General features: G+C 65.1%; 1 protein-coding gene across 1 annotated transcript in view; it reads left to right on the top strand.

The window, feature by feature from the left end:
- The window catches only part of GNAI3 (G protein subunit alpha i3), a 37,028-nt gene that overhangs the window by 5,700 nt on the left and 9,093 nt on the right, over positions 1-22,235 (top strand). The window contains 2 exon segments of the mRNA XM_068164670.1: positions 17,057-17,099; positions 19,636-19,777. Coding sequence (XP_068020771.1) covers positions 17,057-17,099; positions 19,636-19,777 — 185 coding nt within the window.

Below are 22,235 nucleotides of genomic sequence, written 5' to 3'. Positions count from 1 at the left end.
AGCTGGGCTGGGTGTGGGGCTGGGGATCTGCCTCCAGCCTTGCTGAATGGCAGTGCATCAGCTCTGCACCCAGCTGGAGCCTGTAGTCCCCTCTTGGGGCTTCTCTAGCCCTAAAAATGAGGCTGGCCATGGAGCTGGCCAGGCTGGGCAGCAGGAGAGGCAGCTCAGGAAGCTGAGCCAGGGAACTGCCCCTGGGGAGCAGCAACCTCCTGCAGCAGCACAGCTGAGGGGGGACCTGCTGGAGAGCAGCTCCAAGGAGCAGCAGCTGGGAGTGCTGGGGGCCAGCAAGGTCCCCAGGAGCCAGCAAGGAGCCCTCAGGGCCAAGGAGCTCCATGGGGGCCTGGGGGGCATGGAGAAGAGTGTGGCCAGCAGGGCAGGGGAGGGGCTGCTGCCCCTCTGCTCTGCCCCAGCCAGGCCACAGCTGGAGCCCTGGGGCCAGCTCTGGGCTCCCCAGCTCAGGAGGGACAGAGAAGTGCTGGAGAGAGTCCAGGGGAGGCTGGGAAGCTGCTGAGGGGCCTGGAGCAGCTCTGGCAGCAGCAAAGGCTGAGAGCCCTGGGGCTGAGAGCCTGGAGCAGAGCAGCCCCAGAGGGCAGCTGAGCAATGCTCAGCAAGAGCTAAAGGAGCTGTGGGGGGCAAGAGGCTGGGGCCAGGCTCTGCTGAGTGGTGCCCAGGGCCAGGCCAAGGGGCAAGGGGCACAAAGTGTCAGGCAGGAGGTTGGAGCTGAGCAGGAGGAGAAAGTTGTTTGGGGTGAGGCTGCTGGAGCCTGGAGCAGGCTGCCCAGAGAGGTTGTGGAGTCTGCTGGGGGGGAGAGCTTCCAACCCCCCCTGGGCACTGTGCCCCTGGGCAAGCTGCTGGGGGAGCCCTGCTGGGGCAGGGGTTGGAGTGGCTGAGCCCTGCTGGGGGAGCCCTGCTGGGGCAGGGGTTGGAGTGGCTGAGCTCTGCTGGGGGAGCCCTGCTGGGGCAGGGGTTGGAGTGGCTGAGCTCTGCTGGGGGAGCCCTGCTGGGGCAGGGGGGGTTGGAGTGGCTGAGCTCTGCTGGGGGAGCTCTGCTGGGGCAGGGGGGATTGGGCAGGGTGAGCTCCAGAGCTCCCTTCCAGCCTGCCCCACTCTGGGGCTCTGAGCTCATCCCCAAGCTCTCCTAGCACCCAGGTTGTGCTTCCAGCAGTGCTGGGGCTCAGACACTGCCCTCTGCACCACCCTGAGCTGCTCCTGAGCCTCCAGCAGGCCCTGGGCAGCCTGCCCTGGGGCAGCCATTCTCACAGAGCTGGGGCTCTGGATTCCCAACCAGATGAGGAGTGAAGCTTCTCCTCAACTCCCCTGCAGCAGCAGCACTGCCAGAGCCTGGCTCCAGTTACATAAAGCACTGCAGGAGCTCCTCCAAGCAGTCACCAGCACTGCTCTGGATGCTCTGGATCCCAGGTTCCTAGGCTGGAGGAGAGGGGAGAGGGGGGGAAACCAAACCCAGAGCCAACAAAAGGCTTCCTCCAACGATGGGAAAGGGAACAAAAACCAACACCAACCCCCCAGGAGCTTTGCCCTCAGCTGCTCAGAGCCTCACTCAAAGGGCAAAGCTCCCAGCCCAGATGTTGCCCCCCTGGCAGTTCACTCTCCTGCTTCACCTCCATGCTGAGAGGCCTGGGTGTGGGGAGAGCAGAGCTGAACAGTGCTGAGCACAGAGCCCCAGCAGGGTGCAGGCTGGAAGGGAGCTCTGCAGCTCAGCCACTCCAATTCCCCTGCCCCAGCTCAGGCTGCTCAGGGCCTGAGGGAGGCTCAGGAGCAGCTCAGGGAGGTGCAGAGGGCAGTGGCTGAGCCCCAGCACTGCTGGAAGCACAGCCTGGGTGCTAGGAGAGCTTGGGGATGAGCTCAGAGCCCCAGAGTGGGGCAGGCTGGAAGGGAGCTCTGGAGCTTACCCTGCCCAATCCCCCCTGCCCCAGCAGGGCTCCCCCAGCAGAGCTCAGCCACTCCAAGCCCTGCCCCTGCAGAGCTCCCCCAGCAGAGCTCAGCCACTCCAACCCCCCCTGCCCCAGCAGGGCTCCCCCAGCAGAGCTCAGCCACTCCAAGCCCTGCCCCAGCAGAGCTCCCCCAGCAGAGCTCAGCCACTCCAACCCCTGCCCCAGCAGGGCTCCCCCAGCAGAGCTCAGCCACTCCAAGCCCTGCCCCAGCAGGGCTCCCCCAGCAGAGCTCAGCCACTCCAACCCCTGCCCCAGCAGGGCTCCCCCAGCAGAGCTCAGCCACTCCAAGCCCTGCCCCAGCAGGGCTCCCCCAGCAGAGCTCAGCCACTCCAACCCCTGCCCCAGCAGGGCTCCCCCAGCAGAGCTCAGCCACTCCAACCCCTGCCCCAGCAGGGCTCCTCCAGCAGAGCTCAGCCACTCCAACCCCTGCCCCAGCAGGGCTCCCCCAGCAGGGCTCAGCCACTCCAAGCCCTGCCCCAGCAGGGCTCCCCCAGCAGCTTGCCCAGGGGCACAGTGCCCAGGGGGGGTTGGAAGCTCTCCCCCCCAGCAGACTCCACAACCTCTCTGGGCAGTCTGCTCCAGGCTCCAGCAGCCTCACCCCAAACAACTTTCTCCTCCTGCTCAGCTCCAACCTCCTGCCTGACACTTTGTGCCCCTTGCCCCTTGGCCTGGCCCTGGGCACCACTCAGCAGAGCCTGGCCCCAGCCTCTTGCCCCCCACAGCTCCTTTAGCTCTTGCTGAGCATTGCTCAGCTGCCCTCTGGGGCTGCTCTGCTCCAGGCTCTCAGCCCCAGGGCTCTCAGCCTTTGCTGCTGCCAGAGCTGCTCCAGGCCCCTCAGCAGCTTCCCAGCCTCCCCTGGACTCTCTCCAGCACTTCTCTGTCCCTCCTGAGCTGGGGAGCCCAGAGCTGGCCCCAGGGCTGCAGCTGTGGCCTGGCTGGGGCAGAGCAGAGGGGCAGCAGCCCCTCCCCTGCCCTGCTGGCCACACTCTTCTCCATGCCCCCCAGGCCCCCATGGAGCTCCTTGGCCCTGAGGGCTCCTTGCTGGCTCCTGGGGACCTTGCTGGCCCCCAGCACTCCCACCAGAGAAGTTTCTCCTCCTGCTCAGGTGAAGCTCCTGGACTTGAGTGAAAGCCTTTGAGCTCCTGGCCTGCTGACTGCCTCCCCACAGGGCTGTGCTGAGGGCCAGATGCCATCCAGCAGAGCAGGAGTGGAGGCCAAGGAGCTGCTGAGCTCCCAAGGAGAGGCCAGGAATTCACTGCAGGGAGTCACAGAATTGCTTTGACTGGGAAAGAGCTTTCAGCTCATCCAAGCCCAACCATTCCCTGACCCTGCCAAGGCTGAGGCTGAGCCCTGGCCCTCAGCACCACAGCTCTGAAACCCCTCCAGGCATGGGGACTCCACCACCTCCCTGGGCAGCCTGTGGAGGTCAGATGGGAGCCAGAATGGGTCAGAGCTCCTCTGTGCTTGGAGATCCTTGGAGGTCCCCAAGGCACTTCTGGAAGGTGTCCAGAGAAGGGCAACCAAGCTGGGGACAGCAGCTGAACAGGAGGCAGCAGTGTGCCCAGGGGGCCAAGAAGGCCAAGGGCAGCCTGGCCTGCAGCAGGCAGAGTGTGGCCAGCAGGAGCAGGGAGCTCATCCTGCCCTGTGCTCAGCACTGCTGAGGCCACACCTGGAGTCCTGTGGCCAGCTCTGGGCTCCTCAGGTCAGGAAAGAGGTTGAGCTGCTGGAAGGTGTCCAGAGAAGGGCAACAGAGCTGGGGAGGGGTCTGGGGCACAGCCCTGGGAGGAGAGGCTGAGGGAGCTGGGGTTGCTTAGCCTGCAGAAGAGGAGGCTCAGGGGAGACCTTCTTGCTCTCTGCAACTCCCTGCAGGGAGGTTGGAGCCAGCTGGGGGTTGGGCTCTTGTCCCAGGCACCCAGCAGCAGAACAAGAGGACACAGTCTCAAGCTGTGCCAGGGGAGGTTCAGGCTGGAGGGGAGGAAGAAATTCTTCCCAGCCAGAGAGATTGGCCCTGGGGCTGTGCTGCCCAGGGAGGTGGTGGAGTCCCCATCCCTGGAGGTGTTTAGGAAGAGCCTGGCTGAGGCCCTTGGAGCCATGGCTGAGTTGATCAGATGGTTCTGGGGGAGAGGTTGGACTTGGTGAGCTCTGAGCTGTTTTCCAACCTGGTTGATCCTGTCCCCATCCCTGTCCCCATCCCTATCTTCACCCAACTGCTGCTGCACCTTGCTGCTGCCGTTTCCCTCCCTTGAGCTGTCAGAGCTGCAGCTTCCAGCTGAGTTTTCCCAGCTGCAGGGCTGAGGATCAAGTGCAGGATCCCTGGAGCCTGTCCCACGAAGGGCAGAGCTGGAGAGGAGCAGCTGAGGGAGCTGGGGGGATGCTGAGCCTGGAGCAGAGGAGGCTGAGGGAGACCTCATTGCTCTCTGCAGCTCCCTGAGAGGAGGCTGCAGCCAGGGGGGGTTGGGCTCTGCTCCCAGGGGTAGGACAAGGCCTCAAGTTGCCCCAAGGGAGGTTCAGCTTGGCCATGAGGAACAATTTCTGCCCCTTGAGGCTTGCCCAGGCCTGGCCCAGGCTGCCCAGGGGCAGTGGTGCAGTCCCCAGCCCTGGAGCTGTGGTGCTGGGGGCCATGGGCTGGTGGTGCCCTGGGGCTGGGCTGGGGGCAGGCTTGGCCTGGATGCTCTCAGAGGTCTTTTCCAACCCAAGCACTTCCAGGCCTCTGTGCTGCAGCCAGATCAGCTCCTTGCTCCCCATGGCAGGGCAGAGGGGGCAGAGAGCATCTCTGCTGCCCCAGGCAGGGCTTGTGGCTGCTGCCCAGGGGCTGGCTGCTGCTGCTCCCCCTCCCCCCCTGCCCCCAGGCTCTGCTCCAGCCGGGCCAGGGCTCCTCTTTCATGTCTTCTCAGGTGGTGTTTGGTGACTTCCCTGCTCCTCTCACCTCCCCTGCTGCTCCTTCACAACACCCGCGGGGTGGGGGGAGCAGTGGCACCGGGGGGGGGGGGAGCTCAGCCCCCTGCAGCTCTGAGCTATGGGGGCTCCATCCCTCAGGCCCCCAGAACTCAGCCCCCACAGCTCTGTGCTCTGGGGGCTCCTTCCCTCAGCCCCCTGCAGCTCTGTGCTCTGGGGGCTCCATCCCCCAGCCCCCTGCAGCTCTGTGCTCTGGGGGCTCCATCCCTTAGCCCCCCTGAGCTTAGCCCCCTGCAGCTCTGTGCTCTGGGGGCTCCTTCCCTCAGCTCCCTGCAGCTCTGTGCCTGGGGGGCTCCATCCCTCAGCCCCCTGCAGCTCTGTGCTCTGGGGGCTCCATCCCTCAGCCCCCTGCAGCTCTGTGCTCTGGGGGCTCCATCCCTCAGCCCCCTGCAGCTCTGTGCTCTGGGGGCTCCATCCCTCAGCCCCCTGCAGCTCTGTGCTGGGGGGCTCCATCCCTCAGCCCCCTGCAGCTCTGTGCTCTGGGGGCTCCATCCCTGAGCCCCCTGCAGCTCTGTGCTGGGGGGCTCCATCCCTCAGCCCCCTGCAGCTCTGTGCTGGGGGGCTCCATCCCTCAGCCCCCTGCAGCTCTGTGCTCTGGGGGCTCCTTCCCTCAGCCCCCTGCAGCTCTGTGCTCTGGGGGCTCCATCCCTCAGCCCTGTGCAGCTGTGTTTTGAGGGCTCCTTGCCTCAGCCCCCTGAGGGGTGAGCAATGAGCTGTTCCCTCTGCAGGGGAGCCCTGGGGCTGCTCCCCAGCCTCCTGCTGGTTTGGCTCAGTGCTGAGCAGCTCTGCAGTGCTGTCCCTGCCTGGGCCTGGGGGGGGTTGCTCTACATAAACAGGAGGAAATTTGATCCAGAAACAGCAGGCTGCTGAAAATCTGCTCCAGCTCTCCCTTCCCACCATTCCCTCTTCCAGCACATCCAGGTTGCTCAGCCTGCAGAGGGGAAGGCTCCAGGGAGACCTCAGAGCAGCCTTGCAGCACCTGAAGGGCTCCAGGAGAGCTGGGGAGGGACTTGGGCCAAGGGCTGGGAGGGACAGGAGGAGGAACAATGGCTTTGAGCTGGGAGAGGGGAGACTGAGAGTGGAGAGGAGGAAGAGATTGCTGAGAGTGAGGCTGGGGAGAGCCTGGCACAGGCTGCCCAGGGAGGCTGTGGCTGTGCCCTGCCTGGAGGTGCTCAGGACCGGGCTGGATGAGGCCTTGAGCAAGCTGTGCTGGGGGGAGGTGTCCCTGGGCATGGCAGGGGGCTGGAGCTGGCTGAGCTTTGAGCTCCCTCCCAGCCTAACCTCATTCCATCAGTCTGTTGCTTTCTGGTAGCTCCTACTGCCAGGGGCCTGAAGTGTAAGCCTCAGCCTCCCCTCAGGGAGCTGCAGAGAGCAATGAGGTCTCCCTCAGCCTCCTCTGCTCCAGCCTCAACCCCCCCAGCTCCCTCAGCTGCTCCTCCCCAGACCCTTCCCCAGCTCTGTTGCCCTTCCCTGGCCCTGCTCCAGCCTCTCAATCTCCTTCCTGCAGTGAGGAGCCCAGAGCTGAACCCAGCACTCAAGCTGTGGCCTCCCCAGTGCCCAGCCCAGGGGCACCAGCCCTGCCCTGCTCCTGCTGCCCACCCCACTGCTGCTTCAGGCCAGGCTGCTGCTGCCCTCCTTGCCCCCCTGGGCACCCCCTGGCTGCTCTCCAGCTGCTGGCACCCAGCACCCCCAGGGCCCTTCCTGCTGGGCCCTTTGCAGCCCCTCTGCCCCCAGCCTGGAGCCTTCCTGTGCCCCAAGTGCAGCCCCCAGCCCTTGGCCTTGCTGATCCTCAGCCCCTTGGCCTCAGCCATGGATGCAGCCTGCCCAGGGCCCTCTGCAGAGCCTCCAGCAGCTCAGCACTGCCACCCAGCCTGGTGCCCCCTGGGCCCTCAGCTGCTCCAGGCCAGGCTGCTGCAGCCCTCCTTGTCCCCCTGGGCACACCCCCAGCTCCCTCAGCTGCTCCTCCCCAGCCCTCTTCCCCAGACCCTTCCCCAGAGCTCTGTTGCCTTTCCCTGGCCCTGCTCCAGCCTCTCAATGTCCTCCTGTGATGCCTTCCACCCCTGCTGCTGTCTGGCTCCAGCCTCCTGGCAGGGAGCTGTGGAGAGCCAGGAGCTCTCCTCTCAGCCTCCTGTTTGCTCCCCCCCAGGGCTGAACAACCTCCTGACCTGGCTGGAGGTGTCCCCTGCTGACTGCAGGGTGACCTCTGCTGCTCCCTTCCACCCTCAGCTGCTCCTCACGAGGGCACCCCCTGGGGCCAGCCCTGGCCAGGCTGCTGCTGTGCACTGCCCCTGGCTGCCAGGCTGCTGCTGTGCCCTGCCCCAGGGGCCAGGGGCTGCTGCTGTGCCCTGCCCCAGGTGCCAGGGGCTGCTGCAGTGCCCTGCCCCAGGTGCCAGGCTGCTGCAGTGCCCTGCCCCAGGTGCCAGGAGCTGCTGCAGTGCCCTGCCCCGGCTGCCAGGCTGCTGCTGTGCCCCTGCCCCAGGTGCCAGGCTGCTGCTGTGCCCTGCCCCAGGTGCCAGGCTGCTGTTCTCCCCTGCTTCAGGGGGCTGAGGGATGGAACCCCCAAAGGGGAGAGCTGCAGGGGGCTGGTGGATGGAGCCCCCCAGCACAGAGCTGCAGGGGACTGAGGGATGGAGCCCCCAGAGCACAGAGCTGCAGGGGACTGAGGGATGGAGCCCCCAGAGCACAGAGCTGCAGGGGGCTGAGGGATGGAGCCCCCCAGCACAGAGCTGCAGGGGCTGAGGGATGGAGCCCCAAAGCACAGAGCTGCAGGGGGCTGAGGGATGGAGCCCCAAAGCACAGAGCTGCAGGGGGCTGGGGGATGGAGCCCCCCAGGCACAGAGCTGCAGGGGGCTGAGGGATGGAGCCCCCCAGCACAGAGCTGCAGGGGGCTGGGGGATGGAGCCCCCCAGGCACAGAGCTGCAGGGGGCTGAGGGATGGAGCCCCCCAGCACAGAGCTGCAGGGGGCTGAGGGATGGAGCCCCCCAGCACAGAGCTGCAGGGGGCTGAGGGATGGAGCCCCCCAGAGCACAGAGCTGCAGGGGCTGAGGGATGGAGCCCCCCAGCACAGAGCTGCAGGGGGTGAGGGATGGAGCCCCCAAAGGGGAGAGCTGCAGGGGGCTGAGGGATGGAGCCCCAAAGCACAGAGCTGCAGGGGGAATGGAACCCCCCAGCACAGAGCTGCAGGGGGCTGAGGGATGGAGCCCTCAGAGCACAGAGCTCCAGGGGGCTGAGGGATGGAGCCCCCCAGCAGGGGGCTGCAGGAGAGCTCTTGCTTGGTTGAGATGGAAGCAGTGCAGCCCCCAGGGGAGGAGGGGCTCCCCCTGCCCCCCCCAGCAGGGCCTTCTTCCTTCTGCCTCTTCCCAGCCTGAGTTCCCCAGGAAGAATCTTTCTCAACCTCTGCAGTTTCATAACTCTGTGATTCAGGTCCTGGCCCTGCAGCTCCTCCAGCCAGGGCTGCCTGACCTCAATGAGTCAGAGCTGGGGCTGCTCCCCCAGCACCACCAGCCTGGGGCTGCCCAGGGGCTGGCAGGGCTCCAGGGCACAGTGCCTGGGGGGGGATCTCAACCTGGGGAGGTTGAGAGGGCTTGGCAGGCTGTGAGCAGGAGAGATCTGGCTGTAGGAGCTGAGGGAGAGCTTGGCAGGCTGTGAGCAGGAGGGATCTGGCTGTAGGAGCTGAGGGAGAGCTTGGCAGGCTGTGAGCAGGAGGGATCTGGCTGTAGGAGCTGAGAGAGAGCTTGGCAGGCTGTGAGCAGGAGGGATCTGGCTGTAGGAGCTGAGGGAGAGCTTGGCAGGCTGTGAGCAGGAGGGATCTGGCTGTAGGAGGTCACAGAGAGCTTGGCAGACTGTGAGCAGGAGGGATCTGGCTGTAGGAGCTGAGGGAGAGCTTGGCAGGCTGTGAGCAGCAGGGATCTGGCTGTAGGAGCTGAGGGAGAGCTTGGCAGGCTGTGAGCAGGAGGGATCTGGCTGTAGGAGCTGAGGGAGAGCTTGGCAGGCTGTGAGCAGCAGGGATCTGGCTGTAGGAGCTGAGGGAGAGCTTGGCAGGCTGTGAGCAGCAGGGATCTGGCTGTAGGAGCTGAGGGAGAGCTTGGCAGGCTGTGAGCAGCAGGGATCTGGCTGTAGGAGCTGAGAGAGAGCTTGGCAGGCTGTGAGCAGGAGGGATCTGGCTGTAGGAGCTGAGGGAGAGCTTGGCAGGCTGTGAGCAGCAGGGATCTGGCGGTAGGAGGTCACAGAGAGCTTGGCAGACTGTGAGCAGGAGGGATCTGGCTGTAGGAGCTGAGGGAGAGCTTGGCAGGCTGTGAGCAGCAGGGATCTGGCTGTAGGAGCTGAGGGAGAGCTTGGCAGGCTGTGAGCAGGAGGGATCTGGCTGTAGGAGCTGAGGGAGAGCTTGGCAGGCTGTGAGCAGCAGGGATCTGGCTGTAGGAGCTGAGGGAGAGCTTGGCAGGCTGTGAGCAGGAGGGATCTGGCTGTAGGAGCTGAGGGAGAGCTTGGCAGGCTGTGAGCAGGAGGGATCTGGCTGTAGGAGCTCAATGAGAGCTTGGCAGGCTGTGAGCAGCAGGGATCTGGCTGTAGGAGCTGAGGGAGAGCTTGGCAGGCTGTGAGCAGGAGGGATCTGGCTGTAGGAGCTCCCAGGGAGAGCTTAGCAGGCTGTGAGCAGGAGGGATCTGGCTGTAGGAGCTGAGAGAGCTTGGCAGGCTGTGAGCAGGAGGGATCTGGCTGTAGGAGCTGAGGGAGAGCTTGGCAGGCTGTGAGCAGGAGGGATCTGGCTGTAGGAGCTGAGGGAGAGCTTGGCAGGCTGTGAGCAGGAGGGATCTGGCTGTAGGAGCTGAGAGAGCTTGGCAGGGTGTGAGCAGGAGGGATCTGGCTGTAGGAGCTCAGGGAGAGCTTGGCAGGCTGTGAGCAGGAAGGATCTGGCTGTAGGAGCTGAGGGAGAGCTTGGCAGGCTGTGAGCAGGAGGGATCTGGCTGTAGGAGCTCCCAGAGAGCTTGGCAGGCTGTGAGCAGGAGGGATCTGGCTGTAGGAGGTCACAGAGAGCTTGGCAGGCTGTGAGCAGGAGGGATCTGGCTGTAGGAGCTGAGGGAGAGCTTGGCAGGCTGTGAGCAGGAGGGATCTGGCTGTAGGAGCTGAGGGAGAGCTTGGCAGGCTGTGAGCAGGAGGGATCTGGCTGTAGGAGCTGAGGGAGAGCTTGGCAGGCTGTGAGCAGGAGGGATCTGGCTGTAGGAGCTGAGGGAGAGCTTGGCAGGCTGTGAGCAGGAGGGATCTGGCTGTAGGAGCTGAGAGAGAGCTTGGCAGGCTGTGAGCAGGAGGGATCTGGCTGTAGGAGCTGAGGGAGAGCTTGGCAGGCTGTGAGCAGGAGGGATCTGGCTGTAGGAGCTCCCAGGGAGAGCTTGACAGGCTGTGAGCAGGAGGGATCTGGCTGTAGGAGCTGAGGGGGAGCTTGGCAGGGTGTGAGCAGGAGGGATCTGGCTGTAGGAGCTCCCAGGGAGAGCTTGACAGGCTGTGAGCAGGAGGGATCTGGCTGTAGGAGCTGAGGGAGAGCTTGGCAGGCTGTGAGCAGGAGGGATCTGGCTGTAGGAGCTGAGGGAGAGCTTGGCAGGCTGTGAGCAGGAGGGATCTGGCTGTAGGAGCTGAGGGAGAGCTTGGCAGGCTGTGAGCAGGAGGGATCTGGCTGTAGGAGCTGAGAGAGAGCTTGGCAGGGTGTGAGCAGGAGGGATCTGGCTGTAGGAGCTGAGAGAGAGCTTGGCAGGCTGTGAGCAGGAGGGATCTGGCTGTAGGAGCTGAGAGAGAGCTTGGCAGGCTGTGAGCAGGAGGGATCTGGCTGTAGGAGCTGAGAGAGAGCTTGGCAGGCTGTGAGCAGGAGGGATCTGGCTGTAGGAGCTGAGGGAGAGCTTGGCAGGCTGTGAGCAGGAGGGATCTGGCTGTAGGAGGTCACAGAGAGCTTGGCAGGCTGTGAGCAGGAGGGATCTGGCTGTAGGAGGTCACAGAGAGCTTGGCAGGCTGTGAGCAGGAGGGATCTGGCTGTAGGAGCTGAGAGAGAGCTTGGCAGGCTGTGAGCAGGAGGGATCTGGCTGTAGGAGCTGAGGGAGAGCTTGGCAGGCTGTGAGCAGGAGGGATCTGGCTGTAGGAGCTGAGGGAGAGCTTGGCAGGCTGTGAGCAGGAGGGATCTGGCTGTAGGAGGTCACAGAGAGCTTGGCAGGCTGTGAGCAGGAGGGATCTGGCTGTAGGAGGTCACAGAGAGCTTGGCAGGCTGTGAGCAGGAGGGATCTGGCTGTAGGAGCTGAGAGAGAGCTTGGCAGGCTGTGAGCAGGAGGGATCTGGCTGTAGGAGCCTGAGGGAGAGCTTGGCAGGCTGTGAGCAGGAGGGATCTGGCTGTAGGAGGTCACAGAGAGCTTGGCAGGCTGTGAGCAGCAGGGATCTGGCTGTAGGAGCTGGGTGCACACTTCCCTGGGTGCCAAACTGGCTGCTGGCTGGGCCCAGAGTGCTGGGGATGGAGTCACTGCCAGGAGGGCAGCAGTGCTGTCCCCAGGACTCAGTGCTGGGCCCAGGTCCCTTCAGTGTCTGCATCAATGGTCTGGGGGAGGGCATCAAAGGTGCCCACAGCTGGCAGGGGGCACCAGGCTGGGTAGCAGTGCTGAGTCTTGGAGGCTCTGCAGAGGGCCCTGGGCAGGCTGCATCCATGGCTGAGGCCAAGGGGCTGAGGATCAGCAAGGCCAAGGGCTGGGGGCTGCACTTGGGGCACAGGAAGGCTCCAGGCTGGGGCCAGAGGGGCTGCAAAGTGCCCAGCAGGAAGGGCCCTGGGGGTGCTGGGTGCCAGCAGCTGGAGAGCAGCCAGGGGGTGCCCAGGGGGGCAAGGAGGGCAGCAGCAGCCTGGGCTGGAGCAGCAGTGGGGTGGGCAGCAGGAGCAGGGCAGGGCTGGTGCCCCTGGGCTGGGCACTGGGGAGGCCACAGCTGGAGTGCTGGGTTCAGCTCTGGGCTCCTCACTGCAGGAAGGAGCTTGAGAGGCTGGAGCAGGGCCAGGGAAGGGCAACAGAGCTGGGGAAGGGTCTGGGGAGGAGCAGCTGAGGGAGCTGGGGGGGTTGAGCCTGGAGCAGAGGAGGCTGAGGGAGACCTCATTGCTCTCTGCAGCTCCCTGAGAGGAGGCTGCAGCCAGGGGGGGTTGGGCTCTGCTCCCCAGGAACAGGAGCAGAGGAAATGGCCTCAGGTTGCCCCAGGGCAGGTTTAGGTTGGACTTTAGAAGAAGCTTCTTGACTAAAATGGTTCTCAAAGCCTGGCCCAGCTCCCTCAGCCTCTCCTCCCAGGGCTGTGCCCCAGACCCCTCCCCAGCTCTGTTGCCCTTCTCTGGACACCTTCCAGCAGCTCAACCTCCTTCCTGACCTGAGGAGCCCAGAGCTGGCCACAGGACTCCAGGTGTGGCCTCAGCAGTGCTGAGCACAGGGCAGGATGAGCTCCCTGCTCCTGCTGGCCACACTCTTCCTGCTGCAGGCCAGGCTGCCCTTGGCCTTCTTGGCCCCCTGGGCACACTGCTGCCTCCTGTTCAGCTGCTCTCCACCACTCCCCCCAGGTCCCTCTCTGCCTGGCTGCTCTCAGCCACTCTGCCCCCAGCCTGTGGCACTGCCTGGGGTTGCTGTGGCCAAGCTGCAGCCCCTGGCACTTGGCTGTGCTGCTTCTCCTCTGGTGTCCCCCTCAGGCTCTCAGTGTAACTCCATCCCCTGGCCCTCAGCATCTTCATTTCCATCTGCAGCATCAGTTTCCTGCCGGCTGGGGCAGGGTTTCAGCTGCCTTTCCACTCCTCTCCTCTCCTGGGGGTGGTTTTCCTCTCTCCTCCTCTCCCTTCCTGGAGGTCCTTGAGTGGAGGCTTTGAGGCACATCGAGGCCAAAGCTCTCCTGCCTCAGGGTGCACAGAGCTGGCTGACAGCAGGGGGCAAAAGGTGGTGAGCAGGAGCTGCTCCCAGGCTGGCTCCTGCTGCAAAACCTTTCCAGCCCCTCCACTCAGCTGGAAGAAAAGAGAGGAGGAGGAGGAGGAGGAAGGCAGCTGGAGCCTGCAGCCAGCTGCAAAGGCTTAGAGAGGGTTCAAGCCTCCAAGAGCAGCAGGGAGAGCTTGGAGAGCAAGGGCTGGGAGAGGGAAGGGTGAGGGCTGAGGACCTTGGGGGGAGAAAAGCAGAGGGAGAGGAAGGCCTCTGAGAAGGCTTAGTCAGGGAGCCAGGGAATGGGTTGGGTGGGAAGGGAGCTTCAGAGCCCCTCCAGGCCCAGCCCTGCAGCCCCCAGGGCCAGCCCCAACAGAGCAGGCTGCCCCCAGCCCCCTGCAGCTCTGTGCTGGGGGGCTCCATCCCCCAGCCCCCTGCAGCTCTGTGCTTTGGGGGCTCCATCCCTCAGCCCCCTGCAGCTCTGTGTTCTGGGGGGCTCCATCCCCCAGCCCCCTGCAGCTCTGTGTTCTGGGGGGCTCCATCCCTCAGCCCCCTGCAGCTCTGTGCTTTGGGGGGCTCCATCCCCCAGCCCCCTGCAGCTCTGTGTTCTGGGGGGCTCCATCCCTCAGCCCCCTGCAGCTCTGTGCTCTGGGGGCTCCATCCCTCAGCCCCCTGCAGCTCTGTGCTTTGGGGGCTCCATCCCTCAGCCCCCTGCAGCTCTGTGCTCTGGGGGCTCCATCCCCCAGCCCCCTGCAGCTCTGTGCTCTGGGGGCTCCATCCCTCAGCCCCCTGCAGCTCTGTGCTCTGGGGGCTCCATCCCCCAGCCCCCTGCAGCTCTGTGCTTTGGGGGGCTCCATCCCCCAGCCCCCTGCAGCTCTCTCATTGAGGGCTTCATCCCTCAGCCCCCAGGAGGTAGGAGCTGAGCAGGAGGAGAAAGTTGTTTGGGGTGAGGCTGCTGGAGCCTGGAGCAGGCTGCCCAGAGAGGTTGTGGAGTCTGCTGGGGGGGAGAGCTTCCAACCCCCCCTGGGCACTGTGCCCCTGGGCAAGCTGCTGGGGGAGCCCTGCTGGGGCAGGGGTTGGAGTGGCTGAGCTCTGCTGGGGGAGCCCTGCTGGGGCAGGGGTTGGAGTGGCTGAGCTCTGCTGGGGCAGGGGTTGGAGTGGCTGAGCTGCAGAGCTCCCTTCCAACCTGCACCCTGCTGGGCTTCTCTACCCTTTGTCTGCAGCTCTGCTCTCTCCTCCAGAGGCTTGGGGGGGAGCAGGGCAGGGGGCAGCCAGGCCTGGCTGGCAGTGCTGTGGCATCTCCAGCTGGGCTCAGGGGCTGCTGGGGGTTGGGGCAGGCAGGGGCCAGGCAGGGCCAGGCTCAGTGCTGCCTGCTGCAGCTGCAGAGGGATTTGAGGTCACCTGAAGGGGAAATGGCAGCAAAGGTGAGGAGGAGGAGAAAGGGAAGGCAGAGAGGCCACCTGCAGGAGTGGCTTCTCCAGCCCCCACTGCTGGGGCTCTGGCTTGAAGCCTCCTCTCTGGGGACCACTGAGGCTTTCCCAGAGCCACAGAGCTGCCAGGGCTGGAAGGGAGCTCAAGGCTCAGCCAGCTCCAAGCCCCTGCCATGGGCAGGGACACCTCACACCACAGCAGCTTGCTCACAGCCACCTCCAGCCTGGCTGCAAACACCTCCAGGGCTGAAGCTGAGGCTTCCAGCACCTCCCTGGGCAGCCTGGGCCAGGCTCTGCCAGCTCCCTGAGGTGTGGCAGCTGGAGCAGGGCAGGCTCAGGTTGGGCAGCAGGAGGAAGTTCTGCTCTGGGAGGCAGGGCAGAGCTTGGCACAGGCTGCCCAGGGAGGTGCTGGGGGCTCCATCCTGGCACCACTCAGGGTCAGCCTTGCTGTGGCCCTGGGCAGGCTGCTCTGGCTGGGGGCAGGGGGGTTGGAGAGGATGACCTTGGAGGCTCCCTCCCAGCCCAAGGCCATCTGTGGAACAAGGCCAAGGCTCCTGGGGGGCTCCAGGCTGGGAGGGTGGCAGTGAGCTGAGCTGCTGGGAGGCCATGGCAGGGGCCCAGGGATGCTGCCAGAGCCCTGCTGGCTGCAGGCTCCACTCACAGCAACCTGAGCAGAGAGGAAAGGGCTGGGGAGCAGGGCTGGGGAGGAGCAGCTGAGGGCCCACAGCTGGCACCAGGCTGGGTGGCAGTGCTGAGCTGCTGGAGGCTCTGCAGAGGGCCCTGGGCAGGCTGCATCCATGGCTGAGGCCAAGGGGCTGAGGATCAGCAAGGCCAAGGGCTGGGGGCTGCACTTGGGGCACAGGAAGGCTCCAGGCTGGGGGCAGAGAGGCTGCAAAGTGCCCAGCAGGAAGGGCCCTGGGGGTGCTGGGTGCCAGCAGCTGGAGAGCAGCCAGGGGGTGCCCAGGGGGGCAAGGAGGGCAGCAGCAGCCTGGGCTGCAGCAGCAGTGGGGTGGGCAGCAGGAGCAGGGCAGGGATGGTGCCCCTGGGGAGGCCACAGCTTGAGTGCTGGGTTCAGCTCTGGGCTCCTCACTGCAGGAAGGAGATTGAGAGGCTGGAGCAGGGCCAGGGAAGGGCAACAGAGCTGGGGAAGGGTCTGGGGAGGAGCAGCTGAGGGAGCTGGGGGGGTTGAGCCTGGAGCAGAGGAGGCTGAGGGAGACCTCATTGCTCTCTGCAGCTCCCTGAGAGGAGGCTGCAGCCAGGGGGGGTTGGGCTCTGCTCCCCAGGCTCAGGGGCCAGAAGGAGAGGAACTGGCCTGAAATTGTGGCAGGGGAGGCTGAGGTTGGAGAGGAGGCCAAATGTCTTTGCTGGAGGAGTGGTCAGGGCCTGGCAGAGGCTGCCCAGGGAGGTGGTGGAGTCCCCATGGCTGGAGGGGTTGCAGCAAGCTGTGGCCATGGCAGCTGGGGGCAGGGGTGGTGGCCATGGGGGGGTTGGGTTGGGGTTGGCCTGGGTGAGCTCAGAGTGTCCCTTCCAAGCCAAACCATCCTCTGGCTCTGTGATCCTCAGCAGGGAGCAGAGGTGATGAGCAAAGCAAAGCTGCTGCTGGAGGGGAGGATGTTTGCTGCTGGCACAGCAGTGCTGGCAGGGCTGGAAGGCCTCTGCAGGGAGCCCAGGCTGAGAGGGTTGGGGTTGTGCAGCCTGGAGGGGAGAAGGCTCCAGGGAGAGCTCCTGGTGGCCTTGCAGTGCTGCAAGGAGCCTGGGAGAAAGCTGGGGACAGAGTTTGAGCAGGGCCTGATGTGCCAGGGCAAGGGGAGATGGTTTGGAACTGCAAGAGGCAGCTTGAGAGTGGAGAGAAGGAGAAATGTTTGGTGCTGAGGGTGGGGAGAGCCTGTGCCAGGCTGCCCAGAGAGCTGGGAGCTGCCCCAGGGCTGGCAGCAGGGCAGGGCAGGTTGTGTGGGGCTGGGAGCAGCCTGCTGGGGTTGGGGCTGTCCCTGGGGGCTGCAGGGGGTTGGGCTGGAGGAGCTCTGAGGGTCTCTTCCCACCCAAAGCATTCCCTGGTCTGGGGCTGTGCTCAGGAGGTGGCTGTGGGCTCTGCCAGAGCCCCTGAGGCTGCTCTGAGCTGGCTGCTGTGAGCCATGGAGGTGGCTGTGGGCCCAGAGCTGCCCTGGGGCTGGAAGGGGCTGGGAGAGCTGCTCAGGGGCTGGAAGAGCTGCCCTGGGGCTGGGAGGGGCTGGGAGAGCTGCCCAGGGGCTGGGAGAGCTGCCCAGGGGCTGGAAGGGGCTGGGAGAGCTGCTCAGGGGTTGGAAGGGGCTGGGAGAGCTGCTCAGGGGTTGGAAGGGGCTGGGAGAGCTGCCCTGGGGCTGGAAGGGGCTGGGAGAGCTGCTCAGGGGCTGGAAGGGGCTGGGAGAGCTGCTCAGGGGCTGGAAGGGGCTGGGAGAGCTGCCCAGGGGCTGGAAGGGGCTGGGAGAGCTGCTCAGGGGCTGGAAGGGGCTGGGAGAGCTGCTCAGGGGCTGGCAGAGCTGCCCAGGGGCTGGAAGGGGCTGGCAGAGCTGCCCAGGGGCTGGGAGAGCTGCTCAGGGGCTGGAAGGGGCTGGGAGAGCTGCTCAGGGGCTGGGAGAGCTGCCCAGGGGCTGGAAGGGGCTGGCAGAGCTGCTCAGGGGCTGGCAGAGCTGCTCAGGGGCTGGAAGGGGCTGGCAGAGCTGCTCAGGGGCTGGGAGAGCTGCCCTGCAGCACACAGTGCTGCACAGGATCCTGTGTGGGGGCTGGGGGGAGCACATCCTGCCTGGACTGGACCTGACTGGGATCCCCTTGTGCTTTGCAGGTGCTGGAGAGTCTGGGAAGAGCACCATTGTGAAGCAGATGAAGTAAGTGAGGGTGAGGCCTGGCAGCTGTGCTGGGTGGGAGGGGAAGGGAGAATCCCACAGCCTCAGCCTGGAGCTCACCCACTCCAACCTCTGGAGCTGGAGGTGGCTGTGAGCAAGCTGCTGTGGTGTGAGGTGTCCCTGCCCATGGCAGGGGCTTGGAGCTGGCTGAGCCTTCAGCTCCCTTCCAGCCCTGGCAGCTCTGTGGCTCTGGGAAAGCCTCAGTGGTCCCCAGAGAGGAGGCTTCAAGCCAGAGCCCCAGCAGTGGGGGCTGGAGAAGCCACTCCTGCAGGTGGCCTCTCTGCCTTCCCTTTCTCCTCCTCCTCACCTTTGCTGCCATTTCCCCTTCAGGTGACCTCAAATCCCTCTGCAGCTGCAGCAGGCAGCACTGAGCCTGGCCCTGCCTGGCCCCTGCCTGCCCCAACCCCCAGCAGCCCCTGAGCCCAGCTGGAGATGCCACAGCACTGCCAGCCAGGCCTGGCTGCCCCCTGCCCTGCTGCCCCCCAAGCCTCTGGAGGAGAGAGCAGAGCTGCAGACAAAGGGTAGAGAAGCCCAGCAGGGTGCAGGCTGGAAGGGAGCTCTGGAGCTCAGCCACTCCAACCCTTGCCCCAGCAGAGCTCAGCCACTCCAACCCCTGCCCCAGCAGGGCTCCCCCAGCAGAGCTCAGCCACTCCAACCCCTGCCCCAGCAGGGCTCCCCCAGCAGAGCTCAGCCACTCCAACCCCTGCCCCAGCAGGGCTCCCCCAGCAGAGCTCAGCCACTCCAACCCCTGCCCCAGCAGGGCTCCCCCAGCAGCTTGCCCAGGGGCACAGTGCCCAGGGGGGGTTGGAAGCTCTCCCCCCCCAGCAGACTCCACAACCTCTCTGGGCAGCCTGCTCCAGGCTCCAGCAGCCTCACCCCAAACAACTTTCTCCTCCTGCTCAGCTCCAACCTCCTGCCTGACACTTTGTGCCCCTTGGCCCTTGGCCTGGCCCTGGGCACCACTCAGCAGAGCCTGGCCCCAGCCTCTTGCCCCCCACAGCTCCTTTAGCTCTTGCTGAGCATTGCTCAGCTGCCCTCTGGGGCTGCTCTGCTCCAGGCTCTCAGCCCCAGGGCTCTCAGCCTTTGCTGCTGCCAGAGCTGCTCCAGGCCCCTCAGCAGCTTCCCAGCCTCCCCTGGACTCTCCCCAGCACTGCTCTCTCTCTGGAGCAGGCTGCCCAGGGAGCTTTTGGAGTCTCCTTCTCTGGAGATCTTCCAACCCCACCTGGATGCCTTCCTGTGTCATCTCCTGGGGGCTTGGCCTCTACCTCTGGAGGTCTCCTTCCAGCCCTTAGCATTCTGTGATTCTCTGAGAGGCCAGAACTGGACCCAGTTAGAATGGAATAGAATTAACCAGGTTGGAAAAGAGCTCAGAGTTCACCAAGTCCAACCTCACACCCAGCACCATCTGATCAACTCAACCATGGCTCCAAGGGCCTCATCCAGGCTCTTCCTAAACCCCTCCAGGGATGGGGACTCCACCACCTCCCTGGGCAGCACATCCCCAGGGCCAATCTCTCTGGCTGGGAAGAATTTCTTCCTCCCCTCCAGCCTGAACCTCCCCTGGCACAGCTTGAGACTGTGTCCTCTTGTTCTGGTGCTGGGTGCCTGGGAGAAAAGCCCAACCCCCACCTGGCTCCAACCTCCCTGCAGGGAGTTGCAGAGAGCAAGAAGGTCTCCCCTGAGCCTCCTCTTCTGCAGGCTAAGCAACCCCAGCTCCCTCAGCCTCTCCTCCCAGGGCTGTGCCCCAGACCCCTCCCCAGCTTTGTTGCCCTTCTCTGGACACCTTCCAGCAGCTCAACCTCTTTGCTGACCTGAGGAGCCCAGAGCTGGCCACAGGACTCCAGGTGTGGCCTCAGCAGTGCTGAGCACAGGGCAGGATGAGCTCCCTGCTCCTGCTGGCCACACTCTGCCTGCTGCAGGCCAGGATGCCCTTGGCCTTCTTGGCCCCCTGGGCACACTGCTGGCTCCTGTTCAGCTGCTCTCCACCACTCCCCCCAGGTCCCTTTGTGCCTGGCTGCTCTCAGCCACTCTGCCCCCAGCCTGTGGCACTGCCTGGGGTTGCTGTGGCCAAGCTGCAGCCCCTGGCACTTGGCTGTGTTCAATCTCCTGCCCTTGGCCTCTGCCCAGCCTGGCCAGGTCCCTCTGCAGAGCTCTCCCTGCCTCTAACAGCTCAGCTCCTGCCCCCAGCTTGCTGCCCTCTGCACATTCACTGCTGATGGCCTCAGTGCCCTCCTCCAGATCATCAATGAAGGTATTGATCAGGCTGGGGCCCAGCTCTGCTCCCTGGGGCACACCACTGGTGCCTGGCTGCCAGCTGGCTGTGGCACCATTCACCACCACTCTCTGGGCTCAGCCTCCAGCCAGTTCCTCACCCAGCTCAGAGAGCTGCTGTCCCAGCCAGGGGCTGCCAGCTTGGGCCAGGGGCACACAGCAGCTGTCCAGATGTGGGCAGGGCAGGGTGGGGGGAGGTGGCTGTTGGGGTGCCCTGCTCAGCAGGGCTGCTTTGCTTTCCTTGCAGGATCATCCATGAGGATGGCTACTCGGAGGAGGAGTGCAAGCAGTACAAAGTGGTTGTCTACAGCAACACCATCCAGTCCATCATTGCCATCATCAGAGCCATGGGCAGGCTAAAGATAGACTTTGGGGAGGTTGCCAGAGCTGTGAGTATCTCCTTCAGGTCCTGCACTTGGAGCCTGGCAGCTCAGCCCCAGGGCAAATGTTTGTGCCAGGCTCCAACAGGGGAGGATCAGGAGGGAGGAAGGAGGGGGGAGCCCAAAGCAACCTCAGGCAGCTCAAGCAGGCCAAGGTCCTGCAGCTGGGGCAGCCCCAACTCTCCCAGCCTGGCCCCACAGGGGAGGTTCTGCAGCCTCTGAGCATCTCTGTGGTCTCCTCTGGAGCCTCTCCAGCAGCTCCAGGTCCTCCTTGTGCTGGGACCCCCAGAGCTGGAGGCAGTGCTGCAGGTGGGGGCTGAGCAGAGCAGAGCAGAGGGGCAGAATCCCCTCCCTGTGCTGTGCTCTCCCTGCCCTGGCTGCAGCTCAGCTCTCAGCTGGCTCTGGGTTGCCAGGGACCACTGCTGGCTCCTTGGGACTTTGTCACCACCTGACATCCCCTAAAGGCCTTCTCCCCAGGGCTGCTCTCAGCCTGGATCTGTGCTGGGGATTGCCCTGTCCCAGCCTCAGGACCTTGCCCTTGGCCTTGCTGAACTCCTAGGCCATGTTGAGGGCTGCCAGGTGCCCCCTCAGGGTGCCTTGTCCCTAGAGGGGATGAGCTCCTGCCCTCTGCTCATCTCTGTGGCCTCCTCTGGAGCCTCTCCAGCAGCTCCAGGTCCTCCTTGTGCTGGGAGCCCCAGAGCTGGAGGCAGTGCTGCAGGTGGGGGCTGAGCAGAGCAGAGCAGAGGGGCAGAATCCCCTCCCTGTGCTGTGCTCTCCCTGCCCTGGCTGCAGCTCAGCTCTCAGCTGGCTCTGGGCTGCCAGGGACCACTGCTGGCCCCTGGGGACTTTGTCACCACCTGACAGCCCCAAGGCCAAGGATGTTGTACTCCAGGTGAGGCCTGAGCAGGGCAGAGGGGCAGAATCCCCTCCCTTGCCCTCTGGCCACTCCTCTGTGGCTGCAGTCCAGCTCAGAGCTGACTTTGTGCTGCCAGAGCCTGGTGCAGCTCCTGCCAAGCTCCTCACCCACCAGCACCCCCAGGGCCTTCTCCTCAGGGCTGCTCTCAGCCTGGATCTGTGCTGGGGATTGCCCTGCCCCAGCCTCAGGACCTTGCCCTTGGCCTTGCTGCACTGCCTGAGGCTGGCTGCACCTCTGCAGCCTGTCCCAGTGCCTCTGGATGGATCCTTCCCTCCAGGGTGTCCACCACAGCACACAGCCTGCCCTGATCAGCAAACCTGCTGAAGGGGCCTCCAGACCCCCCTGTCCATGGCACTGCCACAGGGCTGGGCCCAGCACCCATCCTGCAGGGGCTCCACTCCTCACTGGCCTCCACTGGGACACTGAGGCCTTGATGGTTGCTCTCTGAGGGGGGCCAATTACCTTAGCTAAACATCAAGGCCATGGAGGAGGGGGGGAGGCTGGGGGGGGATGGGGGAGAGTGGGAGAGAGTTCAGGGGTGGGATGGGGAAGAGCTCAGGGGTGAGGTGGGATGGGATGGGGGAGGGCTGAGGGGTGGGATGGGATGGGAGAGAGCTCAAGGGTGGGATGGGATGGGAGAGAGCTCAAGGGTGGGATGGGATGGGGGAGAGGCCAGGGGTGAGATGGGATTGGAGAGAACTCAAGGGTGGGATGGGATGGGATGGGATGGAGGAGAGGTCAGGGAAGGGATGGGATGGGATGGGATGGGGGAGGGCTGAGGGGTGGGATGGGATGGGATGGGGGAGAGGCCAGGGGTGAGATGGGATGGGAGGGAGGAGAGGCCAGGGAAGGGATGGGATGGGATGGGGAAGAGCTCAGGGGTGGGATGCGATGGGATGGGGGAGAGAGCTCAAGGTTGGGATGGGATGGGAGAGGGCTCAGGGGTGGGATGGGATGGGATGGGATGGAGGAGAAGCCAGGGAAGGGATGGGATGGGGGAGGGTTCAGGGGTGGGATGGGGGAGGGCTCAGGGGTGAGATGGGATTGGAGAGAACTCAAGGGTGGGATGGGATGGGATGGGATGGAGGAGAGGTCAGGGAAGGGATGGGATGGGGGAGGGCTCAGGGGTGGGATGGGATGGAGGAGAGGCCAGGGAAGGGATGGGATGGGGGAGAGCTCAGGGGTGGGGTGGGATGGGATGAGGGAGGGCTCAGGGATGGGATGGGATGGGGGAGAGCTCAGGGGTGGGTGTTGGAGAGCCCAGGCTGTGCCAAGCACACTGCCCAGGTGTGCCCAGGTGTGAAGGTGGCCTCGGGGCTGGCTGCTGAGCCATGGGGCTGGCTGCTGAGCCTTGGGGCTGGCTGCTGAGCCTCGGGGCAGGGTGCTGAGCCTCGGGGCAGGGAGTGCTGATCCCCGGGGCCGGGTGCTGATCCCCGGGGCCGGGTGCTGAGCCTCGGGGCAGGGTGCTGAGCCTCGGGGCCGGGTGCTGAGCCTCGGGGCCGGGTGCTGAGCCTCGGGGCCGGGTGCTGAGCCTCGGGGCCGGGTGCTGAG

This window comes from Melanerpes formicivorus, unplaced genomic scaffold (assembly GCF_026170545.1).
Source record: "Melanerpes formicivorus ecotype bairdi unplaced genomic scaffold, bMelFor1.0.p_v2 SCAF_82, whole genome shotgun sequence".
In the NCBI taxonomy this organism is placed as follows: domain Eukaryota; kingdom Metazoa; phylum Chordata; class Aves; order Piciformes; family Picidae; genus Melanerpes; species Melanerpes formicivorus.
The sequence above is the reverse complement of the archived record's forward strand: the minus strand, read 5'-3'. Positions and strand labels throughout refer to the sequence as shown.